General features: G+C 42.6%; 1 protein-coding gene across 1 annotated transcript in view; it reads right to left on the reverse strand.

The window, feature by feature from the left end:
* The window catches only part of rfc5 (replication factor C (activator 1) 5), a 47462-nt gene extending 27980 nt beyond the window's left edge, over window positions 1-19482 (reverse strand). The window contains exons 1-2 of the mRNA XM_080208416.1: window positions 19405-19482; window positions 12250-12314 (exon numbers count right to left, since the gene is read on the reverse strand). Coding sequence (XP_080064542.1) covers window positions 12250-12314; window positions 19405-19457 — 118 coding nt within the window. The 5' untranslated portion in view covers window positions 19458-19482. The remainder of the gene's footprint in view (window positions 1-12249; window positions 12315-19404) is intronic.
* Window positions 19483-24750: the final 5268 nt, after the last annotated feature.

Consider the following 24750-nt stretch of genomic DNA (forward strand, 5'->3'; position numbering starts at 1 on the left):
CAATAAATGCTGGCCTATCCAGCGACACCCACATCCCAAAAAACTCCCTCCGTGCCAATTCACCGAGTATGCACCATGGGCAAACCTCAGGACCCATGCCGAGAGGAACTGAAATAAATTTTTACAGCCCGAGTTTTCATTCCTGGATTGGGAACACAGAGGTGGGAAAATTCCTGAGTCTGCAAACTCAACTTGGGAGAAAGTGTCAGATTTTGTTCCAGGTTTGGGGGGTGGGGAGGTTGGGGCAGTGGGGGGAGAGAACAGGAGATAAATGGAAGTTGGGTCTTTTGCTCCTCGGAGTGTACAGGAAGCCACAGTGGCTGCCAGATGCAGAGCTGAGCTACCTGAAAAGCCACCCTTGCTGCTTTGACATTTTGTTCCAGCTATAAAAATGAGAAAACAGAAACAGCCCTTACCCTCTGCACGCTCCCCATGCAAACCCATATCCACCATGGCCCCTCAATATCCATGCTCACCTATGCCACTACCCACTACCATGCCTCCTTATGCATGTCAACTTAAATGTGAACTATGCCAACGCCTGCCCCTCATCCACTCCTTGCCCTGACACACACTTTATCAACTCTCCATGAGCCACACTGAGGGTAAATAAATTAAAGTTCTAAGTATCTACTGATGAATTCACGAAAAGTTTTCATTTACAAAATCCCATTTACATTACTTCAATTATTGAAATCCTTACAAAAATAAGCAGTTTGAATGAGTTCCACGTTAAATATTCTACAACCACTTGGGGCTATCAAACTATGAACTGGTGGGCACCTACAATAATGATTGATGCAGCACAAATTCAATAATGATAACCATTGGCTTATATTAACAGGGTGAAATAGTAAGCACTGATTTTCTTTAAACTGCAATTTTTAAAAAATAGGTTAAGGCGAGATGATTTAAATAACGTTGAATGTTCCAATGCCTTTGACAATTCTCATATTTAAATTCCTTGACAGTTTGAAAGCTCCAATGGGTTTATCCACTTTTCACGTGCAATCATGTTTATTGTTAACAATCCCAAAGGAAACCTGTCCTCTCCCAAAGGGCCCACAAGTCATGTTTTGGACGTCCCACTAGCAAAAGTTGGATTTGTTTGAAGGTAGCTTCACTTTAACATGTGCAGCTATGTCCATGAGGCACAAATTTGCAAAACATCCCCTGGCAAAAATGGTATGTGCTGGGTTAAAGGGTGGGACTTATGGAATCAGATCTCCAGAGCTATTTTGGCTAAGCCAAATACCCTCTCCATCTTTACGAAACCTCAAGCTCTAAAGTTTGCTGCAGTTAGAATTCAGAAACCTGAAAAAAAGCACACATTCCACTGCTCTAATAAAGAGATGATGTGGAGATGCCAGTGCTGGACTGGGGTAAACACAGTAAATTGAACTGATTGATGACTTGAGCGCCATATCCTGTTCTTACGAGGGCATCTGTCAGCATTTGGAGATGTCTGTTGTGATCCTCCTCATCTGAGCAGATCCTGTCTATACAGAGGGCTTGTCCATTGGGGACGGCTTCTTTGGGATGGAAGCTGGAGAAGTGGAGCATAGTGAAGTTATCCGTGGGCTTGCGGATCTTGGGTTCACGTCACAATATCTCTAACCTCTACGAATTGCCTGGGTTTGCAAAATCTCACTAACTGTCCCGTCTGGAGACAATACACATCTCTTAACGCTTAACATTCTCTCCACTCACATTATCTGCACCTTTAAGACTCGATTACATATAAGGATTCGCATTCCAACCATTATTTATTTTGTAAAATGAGTTTGTGTCTTTATATGACCTGTTCAAACTCCCACTTACCTGACAAATGAGCAGCACTCCAAAAGCTAGTGGATTCTGCTACCAAATAAACCTGTTGGACTTTAACCTGGTGTTGTGAGGCTTCTTACTAATAAAGAGGAGTTAAGAGTTTTGCGTAGCTGATTTTAGTTTCATCTTTCCGCTGAGCAAGTTTCAGATATAATCAAAGCAGGGCTGCACAAAACTCATTAGGTTAGTAAAGCTTATACCATTAGACATTAAGGCATTGGCAGAACTGCCAGTATTATGTTAAATGACTTTTAAAATAGGCTCATGAGCTAACAAGAAAGCTGTTTACATACACGACATGCAGTAAGAGACTTAAAACAAGTGATTATGATTTTAAAGTATATACATTGATAGTTTGAATTACTAATTGATTGATTTATTATTGTTACATAGAACCAGAATCCTACAGTGCAGGAGGCCATTCAGCCCATTGAGTCCACACCAACCACAATCCCACCCAGGCCCTATCCCCATAACTCCATGCATTTACCCTAGCTCATCCCCCTGACACTAAGGGTCAATTTAGCATCGTCAATCCACCTAACCTGCACATCTTTGGGCTGTGGGAGAAAATCCACACAGAAACGAGGAGAATGTGCAAACTCCACACAGAGACCCAAGCCAGGAATCAGGGTTCCTGGCACTGTGAGGCAGCAATGCTAACCACTGTGCCACCATGCCATCCTGTATTAGTATACAGTGAAAAGTATTGCTTCTTGCGCACTTCACACACAAAGCACACCATACATAGGAAAGGAAAGGACAGAGTGCAGCACAAGGTTTTACAGTCATAGTTAGGGTGTAGAAAAATATCAACTTAATGCGAGGTAGGTCCATTTGAAAATCTGATGGCACCAGGGAGGAGGCTGTTTGAATCGGTTGGTACACTTCCTCAGATTTTTGTATCTTTGTCCTGATGGAAAATGGTGGAAGACAGTATGTCCAGGGTTCATGATTATGCTGGCTACTTTTCCGAGGCAGCAGCAAGTGCAGACAGTGTCAATGAATGGGGAGCGGTTTGAGTGATGGACTGGACTTTGTTAACAATCCTTTGTAGCTTATTGTGGTCTTGGACAAAGCAGGAGCCATACCAGGCAGCAATACTACCAGAAAGAATGCTTTCTATGGTGCATCTGTAGATGTTGGTGAGAGTTGTAGTGAACATGCCAAATAATGGTGTTAAAGGCTGAGCTGTAGTCTATGAATAGATGTCTGACACAGGTGTCTTTGCTGTCTAGGTGTTCCAGGTTGATTGTAGATGGCATCTGCTGTGGACCTAATGTGGCAATAGGTGAACTGTAGTGGATCCAGGCAGCCAGGAATTGATTTGTGCTATGCCACCAGACGATAGTCATTGAGGCACGCTGCCTTGCTTTTCTTTGGTACTGCGATGATGGTTGTCTTCTTGAAGCAGGCAGGGACCTCAGATTGGTGTAAAGAGAGATTGAAGATGTCTGCGAATATCTCCACCAACTGGTCCACACTGGGTCTGTGTGCTCACTTGGGTACTCCATCTTGGGCAGTTGCTTTCTGTTGGTTGACTTTTGAGAAGGCTGCTCTGATGTCGGCAATGGTGACCTCAGATAGAGGTTTGTCTGAGGCTTCTGGGATGGAGAGCTCGCTCTTGCTGACCTCGTGCTCAAAACAGGCATAGAATGTGTTGAGCTTATTGGGGAGGGGTGCATTGGAGCCAAAGATTTTACCCGCCTTTATCTTGTAGCCTGTTATGTCTTGCAAACCTTGCCATTGTCGGTGGGAGTCTGTATGGCTAGCCTGGGATTCTAGCTTGGTTCAGTAGTGTCTTTTGGCATCTTTAATGGATCTCTATAGATCACATCTGGCTTTCTTGTATAGACAGTAAGAAGTCTGACAACACTTCTTACTGTGTTTATCCTAGTCCAACACCAGCATCGCCACATCATTTCGTGTATAGGTCAGGGTTGCCCGAATTGAACACCTCAGATCTACGCTTCAGCAGGCAGTTGGAGAACATGCAAATTTATTTCTTTGGCACACAGTCTTCTACAGCCTCGATTCTCTCAAGTGTTTCTAGACTTGTCAGAAGGGTGAACAAATAGCGTTAAGCCCAGGAGCCAGCCCATTCAATCAGTAGAGCTGCCTCAGACAGACAGTCTGTTCACCACCTTGTTCCCTTTTCTCATCATCTCTTTATGGACATCAAGTTGGAACCACTTCAAAAGAAACTGAAATTCTTCTCTGATCATTTTAAGCAAGCTTGCACAGATGGTCACTGCCCATGATTCATCATAAAACACAATGAATTAACTATTCTAACTAAGAAATGCCATCATGAAAACGCCAAACTCACTACATTGTTCGAGCAGGAAATGACTCCCTGTTTAACATATCTAACTTCTAACGTAATGTTTTGCCATCTGATTTTATAAATACAACCCCTCATCCTCAGTCCTTATTCATTTCAAATAACATTTAACTGGACTTTATGCGCTCATTTCCTCATTTTAAATTTTTCAATAACCACCCTTGTTAAGGCTACTTTCCTCCAAAGTAAATAACTAATACTTGGGAGGTTATTTTACATAACAAAAAGCTGTACAATTTGGCGTTGTCCTAGCTGCTCTACACTGCACCATTTAGCATGTGCAGTGAATAAAAGTGGACACAAATACTCCAAACTCAAGCATAGCAGAGCTTTAGATGACTTAGGAATAGTACTCTTCACTTGTGCTGAATGGTCCTATTAATGTGACCTTACATCTTATAAGTTTTGCTAAGCCTCTCAGGAGGTTCGTGCACTTTTAATGAGTGATCTATTAACCCCAGGTCACTTTCTTGATCCGTAACCTTAACAGGTGCTTTTGAATGATAAATCATGGCCCATAAATTCCTAAACCAAATCTTTGACACTGCACTTGTCTACATCAAATGGCATCCACCACACATTGGTGTCATTCACTTAATTTTCTAAATCAGCCTGTAACCTATTGATTTGATTTGAATCACTAACTTCTGTGTTTTCCATAAATCTAAGAGTGATTATATTTAAACCTTCCATCCTCTAGATCATTAATAAAGTCCCAATTAAGAATCCTGTTGAACTCTTACATAAACAGATAGTTTCCCATTAACAACCCTCTGCTTTAATGGGTTCAATAAATATTCAAAAATTAAAATTCCTTCAACATCTATTTTCCTCCTCCTTCACTGCGGTACTTTCCCAAATAGTTTTTGGAAGTTAATGTACATCTTCAATCACAATGCTTGTCACTTTCTCAAAGAACTCAACATAGTTACTGAGTTAGGACACAAACGTTTTCTGAAGCTATAAAAAAAAGTACTAATGTCTCCAAGTGAGTATACGTCATATTCTTTCTAATACCTTAATTCAAACTTAATGGTGTATCATAAGTAGCAGTGATCATCAATAATGGGACCAAATAATTCATCCACTAATCTATGGGAGACAATCCTGGTCTGAAATATCTACTAAAATAAATTAGTGGTTCACTTACAAACTTCCTCTTTCATTGAGGACCATTTTACTCCAGAGTACTCAAACAACCCATAAGTTTTAAGTGTACTAATCTCAACATTTCTATGATTATTTCTGCTGAAGTGATTTTAGCTGCACACCTATTCTACAATAGACTGTGGCAATACAAACTTAATTTGATCCATGATATGCCAACAGTGCTGAAGATCTGAAGAGCTTGGACAGAGACTAGAGTTGCCTCCCTGGGGTTCATTAATATTAGATTCATTCCCAGTCAACAGCTGCACACAGCAAACCGGGTTCCATGGGGACAGTCTTCATCAAAGATGAGTTACAACACAGAGGTTAATCCCCTTTACCTTGCATCGTAATCTGCTATAATTATTTGAGGTGTTACCTGTTCTTAATTAATGGTTAGAGGCTCATTAATATAAAGGCCTGACACTCGCTTTAAGTGAAGAGTTAATAAGGTATTTTGTTTAAATAACAGGAACTTTAACTAAACAAGTAACGTATTAACCAAGGTACAGTTCGACTGAAACGTTGTTCAAAATAATGACAAGGGCCATTCAGTATTAAAACATTAATAACAGATCCTTAGTAACTCTCAAGGAAAGGATACATTTGGACTTGATGAAATTCGGAAGCTTTCTGGAGTTCTTCCATAGTGTCTGCTGATTGTAACATCTTTCTGACTCACGATCCTTTGGTTAGATAGCTGGATAATTCTCTAAAGAGAATTTTAAACTGGGAGTGCGGAGTGCTGCTCTAGAGAGGAATGCTGGCTATTTCACTGGCTGCCCTGGCCACTAGAGATGTTCTTCCAAGATGTTCTCTCTCAAAATGGCTGTTGCTTTTTCCTTTATATGTGATAACCTTGCACTTTTCTTACACCACAATTGGTTCGATGCTGTCCACACTATCAAAGTCAATTCTGATAGGCTCTTAATAGTGGAGAGTTTTCTTTAAACTTATAGGTTGTTAGCTGAGTGTCTTCTTTACACTCATAGGCTAACACAAATGCAAAAACCTGCAGAGCTGATTACCAAGGCAACCCTGATGCTTTTGTTTTGAATCAAATGTTGCCATCTGTGTACTCAGTATACCAGCATTTTAACATTCCAGTATTGAACACAAAAACAGCTTTTTAAAAGGGACACACTGTTTTTTTCCCCCTCTGACAGATTTTACAATTCTTTTACATCTTTACAAACTCAACTTCACAACAAATGGCACATCTCTATTTACAACGATGTGCAAGATCCAACAATGTTCTCTTCAAATAACAGAAGCAACTGCAGCATCAGTACATTACCTATTCTCAGCTACTGGTCTTTATTCTAGCCTTTGTCTTCTTCAGCCAACTTGCACTGCACCACGAGGATCATCATCACCCGAGCTCTGAATCCTTCCGTATATTGATTTCAACCAGTTTCAGTCACTCCAGAAATTTGGTTTCCAATCTCAGTTTTAGCGGACCTAGGTCCACTTTCCTATCTCAGCCTCCCATTTCAAGTGGGAAAAATTACAAGCTAACTTTATTAATACAAACTTAAGCTCTGGACAGAGCATCAGCAGTCACGTTGTTTTTCCAGCAAGGTTGACAGGCAGCAGCATCAAACTCCAGCAGAACAACCATGCAGAGGCTCTCCAAAAATGTAACTGGATTATGATCAGTATAAATTTAGGCCTCTCCTTGATTATTCAAAACATATATTTCAAACTGTTGAACAGCTAAGTAGAACATAACCTTTCCATCTCAATTGTGGAGTATTTGCATTGATGCATATTAAGTTTTCTTGAGAAATAACTGACTGGATGCTCCATACCAGTATCGCTATCTTGTAGCAACACCACTTCTCCATACATATCACTAGCATCAATAGCTATTTTGAATGGTGTATTGAAACTTGAGCAACCAAAATAGATTACTTTATTAATATGGCCCTTAACTTTTCTAAAGGGCGACCTGACAATACTCTGTCCAAATAACATTTACATTTTTCTTCAATAAATTTGTTAATGGAGCTGAAACTTCCTGTAAAACCCAACATATTCCAAGGAGCTGTAGTTTTTTCTGTTTGATTTTGGGACTGGAAAGTCTATAATTGCTTGAACTTTAGCTTCTCTGGACAACACATGACACATTCCAAATATGTGATTTTGACCTGGGCACACTCGATCCACCAAATCAGCTCTTTGCAGTAGATCAAATAGAGCATTTAGGTGTTCCAAGTGTTAGCACAGACCAACAGATCATTGATTTATGTTTAGTTTGTCAATCTTTGAAAGGTAGCTGGTACTTTCTTCATTCCAAGTGTTGCAACCATACATAGGTAAAGGCGTCTGGGATTACAAAAGCAGAGATCTCTTTGGTTTGATTGGTTAATGCAACTTGCCAGTAATCTTTTAATAAATTAATCTTGTTAACAAATTTTGACTTTCCAATTTTATCAATGCAATCCTCAAGTTGTGCAACTAGATACAAATTATATTTTGTTATGGCATAATTGATGCAGAATCTTGGAGGTCCGTCAGATTTTGTACCAGTGGGCCTGGAGACTTTGATTTGGCTCATTGTATCATTGTCCAACAAAAATGCAATTTCCATTTGGTCTTGAGCCAATTTTCTAGGATTGAATCAGGAAGAGCTTTGTTTGATTCCCCACACAGCATCATGCACAGCTGAAGAAGTTTGCCCTGGTCCATCTATACATATTTTTTAGCAGTTTGGCTATGTCACCATAAGACCTCTCTGGAAGATGGTGCAATATTGAATCCAAATTTTTTTTTTTAAAAAACTCCATGTTAGTTAATTTCATTACTAGGGATTTGATCCAATAATGTTCAATCTCCGATTCATAGTTTCAACCATCAAGTGAATCCACAGCTGTTTTCCTTCTTTACTACCTGGGGGGCACACACTTGATGACTAGCATCTCTGTCATAACACCGTTTTCACATATTTACATGATACACTTGCTGATGATTACTTTTGCCCCAGTACTAATTAGACAGTTTACCTCACTGAACCTCTTTTAAACATAGTAAGGTCTATTAATCTAGCCTTCAATGGTTCAACCTGCAAAGGCAACAGAATTGATATTTTATTCCCAGGTTTAAAGTTTCAGTTTGAACTTCAGTTTCAATTATTAGTGTAGCACTGGCAGAATCATCTGAAGTTAGCAAGTTAGATTGCCTTGTTGGATGGCTCCCAGCACAGTGCAATTGTCATGGGGAAGTTCGCACTTCTGGACAACTGCTGTATGAACCCTTAACTGAGATGAATTTCCCCAGTGTACCATTGGGGTACCTCTGAAAACCGATGCTGGGGAACCAGTAATTTACGGGTCATTATTAAATCAGCTCTCCAGGAATATTGAGAATTCAAGAACAATTTGTTCCTAACTCATTTCGTGCAACGTAGTCCAAAAAGGTACACATACGTGGAACACAATAAATTGGAGCAGGCCCATGGAGCTTGCCCACCATTCAATGCAATCATGGCTGGTCTTGAGCTTCAACTCCATTTTCCCACCACTTCCCATAGCCCATAATTCCCTGAAGATCAAAAATCTGTTTCTCCCAGCCTTAAATGTATTCAACTCTCAACTACAATGCTCTGGGGCAGAGAATTCTGAAGATTCAACATTTTGTGTGAAATAAAATTTCCTCCTCTCAGTCCTAAATGATCAGCTTGCTATTCTGAAACTATGTTTTAGAGTCCCTGACCAGTAGAAACAATTTCTCAATATCTGTCCTATTAACCCTTTTTAGAGTTTCAATAAGATCACCTCTCATTCTACTAAACTCCCAACAATATGAGCCCAAGTTAATTAATGTCTTGATTTAGGAAAATCCCTCATCCCAGGGACCAATTTGGAGAGTCTTTGCTGTACTGGAAGAATATCCTTTCTTAAATATGGAGCACAAAACCGTGCAGTGTATTCCACACGTCTCACCAAAACCATGTATAAATGTACCTGTGAAGTGTTTGCCTTCCTAATTGCATGCTGCACCTGCATGCTAACTTTCTACATTCCTTGTTTAAGCACACTTAAGTCTCACACCTTCTAAAAAATATTCTGCTTTTCTATTCTTATGACCAAATGGAATAATTTCATACTACTCTGCATAATACTGCACCTGCTAGCTTGTTACCTACTCACATAACCAGTCTACAGGTTAGACCTTACGACCTCATCCGTCCATTGTTGGGCAATGTGGTAAGCTTTTGCAACGCCAAAAATAGGGTTTGCGCCCGGTTTCTCGCCTCATGCAATCTTACCAGCCCATATTTTGCCTCCCAGTTCTCTGGGAGATTGGGGTGCCTACGCAATGGCACCCCAAGCAGTCTGCAGCTGGCTTCACTGATGAGGTTAGGCTCCACCACCATCCTTAGTCATGAGAATCACATTTCTGTCCAAAAAAAGTGTGTCATAAGATTGTATTTTCAAATTCACCCAAAGGTCTGAAATTCTCATGATTTCTCACTTGTCCAACACAATCTTTTTCATAAAATGGTGCCCCATGTCTATCTGTAGCCTCTCAATATCCTTCCTGCAGCTTCCCTTCCTCCTAGGATGGCATCATCAGCAAACTCTGATAAATTACTCTCACAAATAATTTACTGTTAACACAAATGCACTGAAGATCAAGGACTTTTTGCTACAAATCTGAAAACTAATAATATTAGCAGCGCCTAACTCCTGCAGACCAATTCAAATATCTAACATGGAAAAGGTTATTTTTTCTCATATTTTATAAAAATGACTCATTACACCAAATCCATGTGCATAGTATCAGTTACCTATTGACCTATTACTTTTTCAAAAAGATTTAAATAGATAGGTAACAAAAGAAATGCAGTTTAGAACTACCATTACCCACAACAAATTTGAAATCAACGATAAAGTTAAGCTTATGATACTAATGACCTTTCAGAAAATTCTCACAGACACAGGCTTTTAAAGTTGATAATTTGGGGCCCAGTACTCAAGTCAAAACACATCTCAAATTTCAACATGACATTTTGTTTGTGCAGTAGTGGATCACAGTATGCCAAGATGGTGGGCAGGAAAGAGCTACAGGAAAAAGAAAGCTGAACCATCCCTTGCAGTATTACCTAAAAATGGAAGACTCTAGTTATTTTCATCTTTAAACTAATGTAAACATATATCTCTCTATCTCATTTAAATCTTTGCAATTCTATTCACCTTGCAGGAGCTGTCTTGTGTCTCTCCTATGCGGCTAATTCTCTTCCAAAAAGTACCATATAAACCTATGCAACTTAAAAAAAGGAAGGGTAAATGATTTTCTAGATAGGGGTTTTACAACTTTTTAAAAACAAAAGATTGAACTGCACCTTCACTATCTTTTCACCATCACTGAATGTATTCAAGAGGCTGCTAGATATCGTACTTGGGGCGAATGGGATCAAAAGGTTCTGGGGAGAAAGCAGGATTAGGCTATTGAGTTGGATGATCAGCCACGATTGTGATGAATGGTAGAGCAGGCTTGAAGGGCTAAGTGGCCTCCTCTTGCTCCTACGTTTCTGTGTTTTCATTTACACAAACTGTTGGCTCATCTCTCAATCCAGTCCTGTGCCCTCATTAACATTTCAGATTCCACTGGACTGTCCTACCAATACAAAAACCAAAAATCAGCATCAAACGACACATGGTGATTTCTGGCACAATTAGAATTTTAAAATGCTGAACTTATAATATGCCACACAAAATAATAAAATAGCAGAAGGTGTCACCAAGAGTGGGTTCTAATCAAAGCCTTGAAATAACTCCTTGCAATTAAGAATATTCTGTTCAATTCATGAAGTTTGCTAGTTTTAATAATTTCATTGCTGTTCTATGCTGAAAAAGCTCAAAGCAAGAATTATTTATTTTAAACAGTGCATTGCACTAATATCACAGTGAAAGAAGCACTACAATCTTCAGTGATAGAAAGGGTTAATGGAAGCAGAGGCAATATTTATTGTCAATATTTTTGGAGACACCCATAGAACATTACAGCACAGTACAGGCCCCTTCGGCCTTCAATGTTGCGCCGACCACTGGAACCAATCTAATGGCCCTCTAACTTAAACTATTCCAATATTATCCAAATGCCTATCCACTGACCATTTGAACACCCCTAAAGTTCCTGGGGGGTACTGTAGTAAATAAGCCTGTTTAAAATAGTGCAAAAAAGTTACAAATGTGGTCAAAAAACACAACAATTTCAGCGCTTATATTTTGTACTATATTTTATGTTACAGCTTATGGAAAGCAGCCTCTTTGGTCTCTCATCACAATGAAGAAGAATTCACAAATTACCAGCTTATTGCAAAGCACAATCGTGCATCATAAATACCTGCAATATTTTCAATACATTTACATTCTATAGAATTGTTACATTAATTGAACTGTTTGCAGAGAAATATACATATTTTATAGTAACAAAGGAAAATTAATAAAAAGAAAAAGTCTTTTATTAATCTTTGTACAAAGATTAATCGCCACTGCAGAGGTATGATTAAATCAGAGTCTGCCACAAATGTGTTGTTAAATTCTTACTTACATGTTAATTAATGCTCAAACTTAAGACATTCCTTTGCACATACCTACAGCAATTCAATATCCCAGTCCAACAAACATATACTTGTTGCAAGGAATTTTCTTCTTTCTTAAACAGAAACATATTGGGTAACTTCAAAAGCAAAATACTGTAGACTGTGGAAATCTGAAATAAAAACAGAAAATGCTGGAAATATTCATCTGTGGAGAGAGAAATATACAACGGAGTTCTGATGAAATGTTAACTCTCTTTCTCTCTACAGATGTTGCCTGGCCAGCTGAGCAATTTCAGTATCTTCTGTTTTTATTATAGGTAATTTCATTTTTTGGTTTACAGCAAGTTTCTGTCTTGTCTTAATGACAACAACTCACTTGTATTGAGGATGTCCTGATGCGAAATAAGATCATCCAGAGTCTGGGGCCGATACTTTTCCACCCTGGAATTAAAAGTTGATTGAATCAATTTCATAAGAACATAAGAAATAGGAGCAGGAGTAGGCCATCTAGGCCTTCGAGCCTACCCCGCCATTCAATAAGATCATGGCTGATCTGTCGTGGCTCAGTTCCACTTTCCCGCCTTCTCCCCAAAGCCCTTAATCCCCTTGCCTATCAAAAACCTATCTACCCGCGTCTTAAATATATTTAGCGAGGCAGCCTCCACCATTTCAACGGGCAGAGAATTCCAGAGATTCACCACCCTTTGAGTGAAGAAGTTCCTCCTCAACTCCGTTCTAAACTGCGCCCCCCCCCCCCCCTTATCTTGAGGCTGTGCCCTCTAGTCCTACTGTCCTTTCTGAGCGGGAAGAGTCTCTCCACCTCTATCCTATCCATCCCATTCATCATCTTATATGTCTCAATGAGATCTCCCCTCATTCTTCTAAACTCTAGCGAGTACAAGCCTAGTTTATTCAGCCTCTCCTCATAGTTCAACCCCCTCAACTCTGGTACCAGCCTAGTAAACCTCCTCTGCACTTCCTCCAAGGCCAAAATATCCTTGCGTAAGTGCGGCAACCAAAACTACACACGGTACTCCAGCTGTGGCCTCACCAGTGCCCTGTACAGTTGCAGCAAGACCTCCCTTCTTTTATATTCAATCCCCCTCACTATGAAGGCCAGCATCCCATTAGCCTTCCTGACCACCTGCTGCACCTGCAGGCTGGGTTTTTGCGACTCATGCACAAGGACCCCGAGGTCCCTCTGCACCGTCGCATGCTGCAGTTTTTCGCCATGTAAGCAATAGTCCTTCCTACCATTATTCCTACCAAAGTGGACAACTTCACACTTGCCAACATTAAATTCCATTTGCCAGTTCCTGGCCCATTCACCCAGCCTATCTAGATCCTTCTGCAGACTTTCCACGCCCTCCGCACAATTTGCCATTCCACCAATCTTGGAATCATCAGCAAATTTCGACACCATACACTCGGTTCCCTCCTCCAGATCATTTATATAAATGGTAAATAGCTGAGGCCCCAGCACCGAACCCTGGGGCACTCCACTAGTTACCAACCGCCAATCCAAACAGCACCCATTGATCCCCACTCTCTGCCTCCTATCTGACAGCCAATCCCCTATCCATGCTAACACTACCCCCAACTCCATGCCCCCTAACCTTCTGTAATAACCTCTTGTGCGGCACCTTATCAAACGTCTTCTGAAAATCAAGAAACACCACATCTACCGGCTCTCCTCTATCCGCCGCCCTAGACACATCCTCATAGAACTCCAATAAATTTGTCAGACACGACTTCCCCTTAACAAAACCGTGCTGCATCTGCTCTATCAAACAATTTCAGTGCATACGTGATTGCCTTCCATGCATCCTTGATTTACATACTATGTGAGAAGCAGCACTTGTTTGTGTGTGATACTCAACTATACATATACATAAAGTTCCATGACATTAGAACAGTTTAAAAGACATTTTAACACCAAGAGATTAATTGTTTAGGATTGCAACCAGTCAGTATCACTTCCAAGTTCTGACCACACTCCGAGGGAGGAAGCTGTCAAAGGCCACAATTTTCCTGGAAGTTTTCCAAAGATAGGTTTGGTGGCCAATTAGGGATGGCAGGTGGGGGAGGCCGAGTGTTCAGGCGCAGCTTAAAGCAACAACGGCAGCCAGTATCATGGCCACATTTTGTAATGCGATGGCAGATAGAAGCGAGGAGAAGGGTTAGAGACTAGGTAATTGTGACAGGACTGCCCCATGATTTAGTGATGCTGCCCTTTAAGTGCAGCACAACACTTGGATGATAGCCGTCCTGGTCTGCGGCCACTAGCAGACACACTAGCTGCAGAGACAGAGGATGCACGGTTCTTCTGAACATGGGAGTGTACCCAGGGTAATTACTGACCTGTCAGCAAAGCTGAAATCCCTGGCACAACTGAAGAGCTACCAGCACTGTTAAATGCAGCATCACATTTAAATTAGTTGCTGAAATTGGGGAAGAGGGGCCAGCACTGCCTAATCTCTCTTGTTTGTCCTTGTAGAAGAGGGTACACAATGTCAGGGAGAGGGGCTGCACTGATGGAGAAATCCCCAGCTCACCATCCTGACTTCAGTGGGGGAGACAGCACTTGACACAATATACATTAATGATTTGGACATCGGAATTGAATACCACATCTCCAAATTTGCAGATGACACTAAGCTGGGTGGCAGTGCGTGCTGTGAGGAGGATGCTAAGAGACTGCAGGGTGACTTGGACAGGCTGACTGAATGGGCAAATACTTGGCAGATTAAATATAATGTAGATAAATGTGAGGTTATCCACTTTGATAGCAAAAACAGGAAGGAAGATTATCTGAATGGTGGCTGTTTAGTAAAGTGGAAGTGCAACGTGACCTTGGTGTCATAAGAACATAAGAACATAAGAAATAGGAGCAGGAGTAGGCCATCTAGCCCTTCGAGCCTGCCCCGCCATTCAATAACAATCACTGAAGGTTGGCACGCAGGTACCGCAAGTGGTGAGGAAAGCTAATGGCATGTTGGCCTTCATAGCAAAAGGATTTGGATTTGAGTATAGGAGTAGGGATGTCTTGCAGCAGTTATGTAGGGCCTTGGTGAGGACACACCTTGAGTATTGTGTGCAGTTTTGGTCTCCTAGTCTGAGGAAGGACATTCCTGCTATTGAGGGAGTCCAGTTCACAGACTCATTTCCAGAATGGCAGGACTAACATATGGAGCAAGACTGGTTCAACTGAGCTTGTACTCACTGGAATATATGGAAGAATGACAGAGGATCTTATAGAAACACACAAAATCCTGATGGTACTGGACAGGCTAGATGCGGGAAGAATGTTTCTAAAGTTGGGAAGCCCAGAACTAGGGGTCACAGACAAAGAATAAGGAGTAAGCCATTCAGGACTGAGATGTGGAAGAAGTTCTTCACCCAGAGTTGTGAACCTGTGGAGTTCGCAATCACAGAAAGCTGTTGGGGCCAATTCATTAGTTATGTTCAAGAGGGAGCTGGCCCTTATGACTAATGAAATCAAAAGGTATGGAGAGAAAATGGGAGTGGGATAATGAGAGTGCACAAATAGACATGATCATATTGAATGGTGGTGCATGCTCAAAGGGCCAAAAAGCTTACACCTGCACCTATTTTCTGTGTTTCTATGTTTGACATCACATGAGGAAGAGGCCAATGGAGGAATGGGAATACATATAAAAGAGGGTGAAAAGATATTGAATTCCATAGAAGGGGATAAATTGCACTACCTTGCGCCTGAAAGCTAGCCAAATCTTCACCTACATTGCAAATTCTCAATTTTGCAACTGCTATTGGTAGTGACTTCTCTTGACCACAACACTGAGTGAAGAAGTTCTTCCACATCTCAGCCCTGAATGGGTTATCCCTTATTCTTCAACTGTGTTCCTAGTTCTGGACTTACCAATGTTGAGAACATTCTCCCCGCATCTAGCCTATCCAGTCCCAACAGGATTTTTATATTTCCGAAGGCCAGCGAGTTGCAGAGACAGAGAATGCCACTGCTTCAGCAACATGACTCAGGTCCTCACACGAGAGAAACCATCAACCTAGAACTGTCACATCATTCAAGTGCACCCTCACCAAAGCTGATAAATTTACACCAGTGATCATTATGCAGGGTTAGAAATGGTGGCACTGAATGGAAAGCACATCACGAGTGAGCAGAAGATGAAGAGGGCAGGGACAGCAGTGGACAATCCCCTTCAAATGGTGGAGAACAAATGCAGTCAGGCTCAACTGGACACATGCACAACATTGGGAGTCACATGCAAGACAGCTCTGCTTTGACTGTAGTGTGAGATATGTGGTCACATGTCAGACAGAGTTCCCTGAGGTAGTGTGGAGCTCTAGTCTATGAATGCAGGAGTCTATTCAGCCCAAGTGCAACAACATGGCTTAGGGTTTTGAACAGATGAGCTTCTCCATTGAGAGTGTGACAAACCTCATGGAAAACCACATGTGGCAGTACTCAAGTAATCAGGGAACAGCACACTACAAGGGGAAAGTATTACATAGAATTGCCAAGAATGATTAGGTGACTTTCATTTGTGATTGCGTAAATTGTTATTTTTTAATTCCTCATTCTGGACTGTAACAATTCTGTGATTTATTAGAGATGTTGAACCATTATCTCAGATGTGTGAGCTTCCATTCTTTTAATAGTAAAACTAGAAAAGATGGAAGGGAAGAACAATCGTAAAATAAAATATTACATCAAATATACTTTGCACGTGGGCTATGCTGAGTATAAATGTTTCTAAAACATGTATGATAACCAGGTCAGACATTTATTTTTGTTTTACTCTTGGGGGTTTACACAAGGTCATTGATTCTGAGTGTTGATAGTTTTGTACAAAACACTGGCTAGGCTACAACTCATGCATTGCTTGCTACTCCATTAAATGAGGGACATTTGAGACATTGAATGGGTGTAGTGAGGGTTGAATAATGCAATGACTCAGAAGTTGTAATTTTAAACAAAGACCCAAATTAATTTGGAGTTTCTTGCACTGGAAACAGGGAAAAGTCAGATCTAATAAGAGTTTTCAAAATTCATAAAAGGTTTTTATGAGGGCAGCCTGTGAAAGACAGGTTCCACAGCTTGGCAAATTATCAAAAAGAAATAAACTCAGGCTTGTATCTACAATGTAAGAAGGGAAATGAGAAAAATTCTTTCCACACAGTAAATGTTTAGAAGGAAAAAAGAGGAAAAAGTTACCATCAGCACAAGCATGATGGGCCAAATGCCACTCCCCTTAGTTTTAAGTTTATTTACTAGTGTCCCAAGTAGGTTTACATTAACACTGCAATGAAGTAACTGTGAAAATCTCCTACTCGCCACACTCCAGCGCCTGTTTGGGTACGTGGAGGGAGAATTTAGTGCTGTACTTGCTGCCATTTTAGTTTTATATCAGCATTAAATTTCAAAGATACATAATTTAGCAGGATTAGCAAACAAAAATGCGTTCAAGCATAATGGCTGAGTATCCCAAAGTGAAGTACCAACAGCCAGAATGGGCTGCGAATCCCTGATGCCCACTGACACCAAATGTTCTGCATCGCTAAAAGTTTGGGGAAGAAGTGGTGCCCTATTCAGCTGTGTTGGGGGAGGGATGGGGAACAAAAGGGTGAACTTTAGAATGAAAATATAATAATAAATACAAAAAACTGACAAGACTGGCAGATGAACCAAGTGTGCAATCTACATCAACTGTTGCTGGAGGACCATCAACTCAGTAAAATACACTTTTTGGTCTGTCCAAAACTTATTGATCGTTTAGTGCAAGGCACTGTCCATGACCAAATGTTGCAAACTGGTACATTCCAAGGTTCAGTGCTATGTGCTCAGGGACACATTAAAGCTTGGGACAGCATCTTAATAGCCCAATTAGGTAGATTGGCCATGCTAAATTGTCCCTTAGCGTCCAAAGATGTAAATGTTTGGGGGACTCACCAATGGAAATGTGTGGGATTGCAGGGATAGGGCAGGGGAAAAGGGGCTGGGTGAGGTACTCTGTCAGAGAGTTGGGTAAGAAGTTTCACAACACCAGGTTAAAGTCCAACAGGTTTATTTGGTAGCACAAGCCACAAGCTTTTAGAACACTGCCCCTTCATCAGGTGAGTGGAAGTTGTGTTCACAAACAGGACATATAATTTCCAGTCCGACGCCAACATCTCCACATCAGCGAGAGTTGATGCAGAGCTGATGGACTAAAGAGCCTCCTTCTGCACTGTAGGGATTCTAAGACTCTCCAGGATCAGACTCTCACAGGCTGCCCTACAACTAAGGGATCAAAGATATTTTTAAAGTTTATTTATTAGTATCCCAAATAGGCTTACATTAACACTTCAATGACATTACTGTGAAATTCCCCTAGTCGCCACACTCTGGCACCTGTTTGGTACACTGAGGGAGAATTTAGCATGGCCAATACACCTAAACAGCACATCTTTCAGACTGTGGAAGGAAACCAGTGCACCCAGAAGAAACCCACACAGACACAGGGAGAATGCGCATACTCTGCACAGACAACGATCCAAGCTAGGAATTGAACCTGGGTCCCTGGTGCTGTCAGGTAGCAGTGCTAACCACTGTCCAACCCAATCCCATAAGGGACACAGGACAGGCAGTCAAAATAAGGGTCAAGACCTTAAAATACAGGCAATTGGTCACCCTGTTCCAGCTGCACACACCAGAGAGTGCTTAAAATGAAATGTAAGCTATCAATATGTCCAGTGTAGCAATTGAAAGTGACACAAACCACACTGCAGGATGGTTAGCACTGCTGCCTCACAACACCAGGGGCCTGGGTTTGATTCCCAGCTTGGGTCATTGTCTGTGCAGTCTGCACGTTCTCCCCGTGTTTGCACGGGTTTCCTCCAGATGCTCCGGTTTCCTCCTACAGTCCGATAGACATGCTGGCTAGGAACACTGACCCAAACAGGCGAAGGAGGGTGACAACTAGGGGGATTTCACAGCAACTTCACTGCAGTGCTAACGTAAGCATTACTTGTGACTATTTAATAAACTTTTACTTTAACTTTGAAGGAACCTGACCTCTTGTCATATGTCGAATTTAGTAATTGTAACGCGCTTTCATAAATGTCATGTGTTTTGTAAAGCACTGTAATAATGCGAGTCAGAGGATTATAACGAACAGATGTAAAGAGCCGAGCTTTCAGGAGTCTGCAAGTCCTATAAGAGTAGGCCTACCTGTAACAGCACTAAACCGTTGGGGGCCACAAGCATTTTGCACTGCGGGGAGGTGCTGAGCTACGACGGCAAAGCCGCTGAGTCCCGCTCCCCCTGGACCGGGCCGGGGCTGAGGGAGCCCAGCGCGCGGACTTTTCGTTTCATTTTAAACCTGCAGCTGGCTCGCGCTGACCAGCCGGGCCCAAGCGACGACCGTTCACTCTGCAGACCAGCAACCCCCCTCCCGGAGCTTCCAATACAAATGCAAAAAAACACGGAAAGGCTTTCTGCAATCTTACCGAGCACCGCAACTCTCTCCCACCCCACAGCCGCTCTTACCAGGGAAGGTTGCGGCTCCTGAAATCTTTCACCGTCGCCATAGTGACCGCCATTTGGCGCCAAATCCCAGCGCGGGGACGCAACTCTCGCGAGTTTGAACCACCGGCTCGCTTGCCCGCCCCTGGCCGGAGGGGGGGGGGGGGGGAATACCTGAGACTCCTGCCCATCTCACCTGGACAGGTAGCAGCAAGATCAGAACAGCCATGAAGCACAAGTTAGAGAGAGGTGTCTGCTGAGTGAGGGGACAAAAAGGGTTTTAAAAAAGGGACACAAAAGAATGATCAGCTAGATGGAGTAAACTTTCAGAGAAATTGACCCCTTCGCTCCCCCTCCCCCGCTCTGAACGCCTCACGGCCACCACCAAAGGATCATTGGCTGGAATCTTCCAGAAGCTTGTGGACTTGAGAGAATTTATCGTGGCAAGAGGTAAAAATTCCAGGACAGGATGAAATTTTGAAATAATGGCCAGGATTTTCTGGCCTGACTCTTCTAAAGTTTATTCATTAGGCTTACATTAACACTGCAATGAAGTCACTGCAAAAATCCTCCACTTACCAGCACCTGTGTGGGTACACTGAGGGAGAATTTAGCACGGCCAATGCATCTAACCAGAAAGTCTTTCAGACTGTGGGAGGAAACTGGAGTGCTCGGAGGAAATCTATGCAGACACAGGGAGACAGTGCAGACTCTGAACAGACAATGACTCAAGGTGGAAATCAAACCCAGGTCCCTGGCACTGTGAGGCAACATTGCTAACCGCCGTTCCACCCATACTGCAGTGGGTTCTTCTGTGGCAGATCCATTTGGCTGTTTATTGACTTCAACAGGACTGGAAGATCCTGCCAGTCGCAAGTTTTTGGGGCTTTAAAGACAATCAAATTTCCCAATGAACACCATCAGGAAGGCTTTTTGGCCAATGCATGTTCGCTAAAAGGCCAGCTCATTAAAATTAAGTTTCCCCTCCGTATAAATTCTCCGCTAGTCGAAAATTAGAACATTCACTTTTACAACTGTGTAGAAGTGGTGTGCACTGGCAAAGTTGATTCCTTCTATAACTTGAAGTGAGTGGCCGCAGCTTTGGCCATCTTGTGGACCAGTCACAAATGTCAGCCTCCTAAAGAGATCAGTGCTGATAGGCTAGGCTATGCAAAGGCTGGAAAGGAAAGAAGGACTGGTTGAAAGCTGGACAGAGGAGGCAGACTAAACAGAGAAGGGTGGGAGGCTGTTCTGGGAAGGAAGATAGGCTGTCAAGTTTAAAGTTTAGTAGTGTCACAAGTAGGCTTACACTAACACTGAAATAAAGTTACTGTATAGGTCAGAGTCGCATGACTTGAACGCCTCAGACCTGGACTTCAGCAAGCAATGGATATCTCTGTTCATCTATGATTTCTAGTTAGAGCAAAAGAACAGTACAGCACAGGAACAGGCCCTTTAGCCCACCAAGTCTGTGCCAACATAGATGTCTCTCTAATCTAATATTTTTCTGCCTCCCCATGGTCCTATTCTCTGCCTATTCATGTATCCACCCAGATGCCTCTTGAACATTTTGATTTGATTTATTATTGTCACATGTATTAACATACAGTGAAAAGTTTTATTACTTACACATTATACAGGCAAAACATACCATTCAGAGAGAAGGAAATGAGACAGTGCAGAATGTAGTGTTACAGTCATTGCCAGGGTGTAGAGAAAGATCAACTTAATACAAGGTAAATTGATTCAAAAGTCTGACAGCAACAGGGAAGAAGCTGTTCTTGAGTCAGTTGGTACATAACTTTGTATCTTTTTCCCAAAGGAAGAAGGTGGAAGAGAGAATGTCTGGGGTGCGTGGTGTCCTTAATTATGCTGGCTGTTTTGCCGAGGCAGCGGGAAGTGTGGTTAGAGTCAATGGGAGGTTGGTTTGCTGGATTGAGCTACATTCACGACCTTTTGTAGTTTCTTGCGGTCTTGGGCAGAGCAGGAGCCATGTCAAGCTGTGAAACAACCAGAAAGAATGCTTTCTATGGTGCATCTGTAAAAGTTGGTGAGAATCGTAGCTAACATGCCAAATTTCCTTAATCTTCTGAGACAGTCGGGGCATTAGTGGGCTTTCTTAACTATAGTGTCAGCATGGGGGGACCAGGACTGGTTGTTGGTGATTTTAACACTGAAAAACTTGAAGCTCTCGACCCTTTGTACTTCGTCCCCATTGATGTAAACAGGGGGATGTTCTCCTTTATGCTTCCTGAAGACGATGACAATCTCGTTCGTTTTGTTGACATTGGGGGAGAGATTATTGTTGCCGCACCAATTCACCAGATTCTCTATCTCATTCCTGTGCTCTGTGTCATCATTATTGGAGATCCAACTCACTACCGTGGTGTCATCAGCAAACTTGAAAATCAAATTGGAGGGGAATTTGGCTGCACAGTCATAGGTATACAAGGAGTATAATAGGGGGCTGAGAACACAGCCTTGTGGGGGCACAGGTGTTGATGATTGTGGAGAAGGTGTTGTTGCCTATCCTTACTGATTGTGGTCTGTGAGTTAGGATGCAGAAGAGATTTACCAGATGTTGCCTGGTTTGGAGGATATGAACTCTAAAGAAAGATTGAACAAACTTGGTTTGTTTTCATTGGAGCGTTGGAGGATGAGTTGGGACCTGATAGAGGTTTACGAGATTATAACAGGCTTGGATAAAGTGGATAGTCAGAGTCTTTTTCCTAGGATTGAAGAGTCAGTTACTCAGGAGCATAGGTTAAGAGGGGGCATGTTTTTCACACAGAGGGAGGTGAATGCCCGGAACACGCTGCCAGAGAGGATGGTAGAAGCAGATTTTATAACAACAGAGTATTTTAAAACTCTGCGACCAGCCTGAATGAGTATGCCACTATCGTAACTGACTTCATTAGTAAGTGTACAGCTGCAACATGATTTTCCAATTCCTGTATTCAATGCATCTTCTTAACCACTATGTCCACCTGAGTTGCCATCTTCAGGTAACTGTGGATCTGCATGCCTAGATCCCTCTGTATGCTAATATTTCTAGGGGCCCTACCATTTAATGAATGCTGTGGTAGACTTTCCAAATGGCATCACCTCGTATTTGTCCAGGTTAAATTTCATCTGCCATCTTTAAGCCCAGGTCCCCAGCTGATTTATATCTTGATGTATATTCTGACAATGCTCCTCACTATCCCGCTACTCCTCCAGTTTTTGTATCATCTGCAAATTTATTAATCAGACCACCTACATTTTCCTCCAAATCATTTATTTATTTTACAAACAACGAAGGCCCCTGCATTGATCCTTGTAGAACACCACTTGTCAAAACACGGATTTTCTTCTTTGGCACACAGTCTTCTCCATGCTTAACATGCATTAACAGAATGAAGTCTGTTACTACAATAGCATACTCATTTACGTTGGTCACTGAGTTCTTAAATATTGTTCAGTCCACTGACTCAAAATAGTCCCATTGGAGATCATCCAATTCCTCAGATCAACATTGCACACCTTTCTCAATCGGATTCTCCTTTTTCAGTTTTTGCTTGTAAGCACAGGAGCACAGCTTTGTGGTCTAATTTGCCAAAGTGTGGGCAGGCGATAGAGCGGTAGGTATGTTTGATGTTTCTGTAGCAGTGGCCTAGGATGTTTGGGCCTCCGCTGTTGGTTGTGTCTTGGTAGAATGCTCTTCAGCTTGTCCTGGTTGAAATCTCTGGTCATGATGAAAAAGGGCTCGTTTTTGTCTGAAGCCTATTTGTGGTGGTATATATTTTGTCCGGCACGGTCTTCACGTCCACTTGGGGGTGGGATGTAAACTGCTGTCAGGATAACAAAGGTGAACTCCCATGGAAGGTAGTAGAGGCGACATTTCACTGTTGTCTTCTAAGTCCATGGAACAGAAACTCGCTAGTGTTGCTACATCTAGGCACCAAGAGGCAGCTCCACCTCTCCTAGCCTTGCCTGAGGCTACTATATGATCCATTTGGTGGACTGAGAAGCCGTCTGGTTGTAGAACAAAGTCCGGTGAAGCAGGAGTGAGCACACAGCAATCTCTCAGTTTCCTTTGAAAAGTGAGTTGGCTTTTCTAGCTTGTATTCCAGAGATTGGACATTTGCCAGGAGTAAGCTGGGGAGGAGGGCCTTGGGATCATGTTATTTCATTCTCACCTCCAGGCCTGTACGTTTCCCAGGCTTCCTGGAGTGGCTGCTTTTTCTTGTGTCTGAGAGATGAAAAGAGTAGTATTTGGTATTACGGATCTAGGTGTGTACAGTGAGGTTCTTTGCTTTGGTTTGTGTGTGAATGGAGAATTTGTTTCCGTAGTCATGATTCCTGCATTTGGTAGTTCGGTCTGCGCAGTTGCACATTCCGGATTGCTGTTTGGCTGCGGTTTGGCTTCAGAGGTCAGAGGATGTCCAGACCACACTCCGCCATGGATGGGTGAAAGGCTGGTAAGTGGATGGGGTCTCTGTGGTCATGGTTGTGGATGAGCTGATGGCTGGGTCCATGTGCTAGGGTCCTCTGAGTTATTGCCAGATTGGGGTCTTCCTTCAGAGGTTGGAAGATCTTGAAATCTGTAAATAAATTTAAAAGAGCAGTATTAATAATTTTTAAGCAGCAGGAGTTGATTTTTAAGAGTGTGGGGTTATTGTAGCAGTGGGGTGGGGGGATGGGGGTTGGAGGTTGGAGGGAGTACATTGGAACCTGCACGGTCGCAGCTGTCCAAGTCAGAGAGGTTGGGGGCCAGTGTAATAAAGGCCCCGGCTTCAGACTTGCTGCTCTGGCCATCGGGGTTGGTGGGGGGCCCCGCCCCCAGAGGCAGTTTCCTAGTTGGTGGGGGCCAAAGGAGTACAGGTCCCAGCCCTGGTGATTGCTCCCTGGGACCCACCAACCCAGAGTCAAAGGCCCGAGCTCCGGAGGTTGAATCCGGGTCTGGTGGGGCTGGGAGAGTGAAGACCCCAGCCCTGGAGGTCGAGTTCGGGTCGGTGGGAGCGGGGGGAGTGGAGGCCCCAGCCCCGGAGGTCAGGCCCACGTCGGTGGGACAGGGGGAGTGAGACCCCTGGTCCTTGAACTGCAGCATGGGCCGCCAGTCCTATGTGGTCAGCTGGTCCATCTTCAGGGTAGACACTTCAAAATAGTAACAAAGTCTTTGATGACAATTTTTAAACAAGATAAAGCAAAATCCCCTATTGCCTCTGACTGGATATAGCATTGGGCCTTGTACTGGCACTTCTGAATACCTCCTAGAGCTCTGCCCAGAACCCCGATAGTCAACACCAATGCACTGAGTCATCTGCATTGCCCACAAGCCCACTTCTTTACCGGCATTGAAAGAGCTTATGATTAAATGCTAGTCAGGAG

This window comes from Carcharhinus amblyrhynchos, chromosome 20 (assembly GCF_965287045.1).
Source record: "Carcharhinus amblyrhynchos chromosome 20, sCarAmb.v2.hapA, whole genome shotgun sequence".
In the NCBI taxonomy this organism is placed as follows: Eukaryota; Metazoa; Chordata; class Chondrichthyes; order Carcharhiniformes; family Carcharhinidae; genus Carcharhinus; species Carcharhinus amblyrhynchos.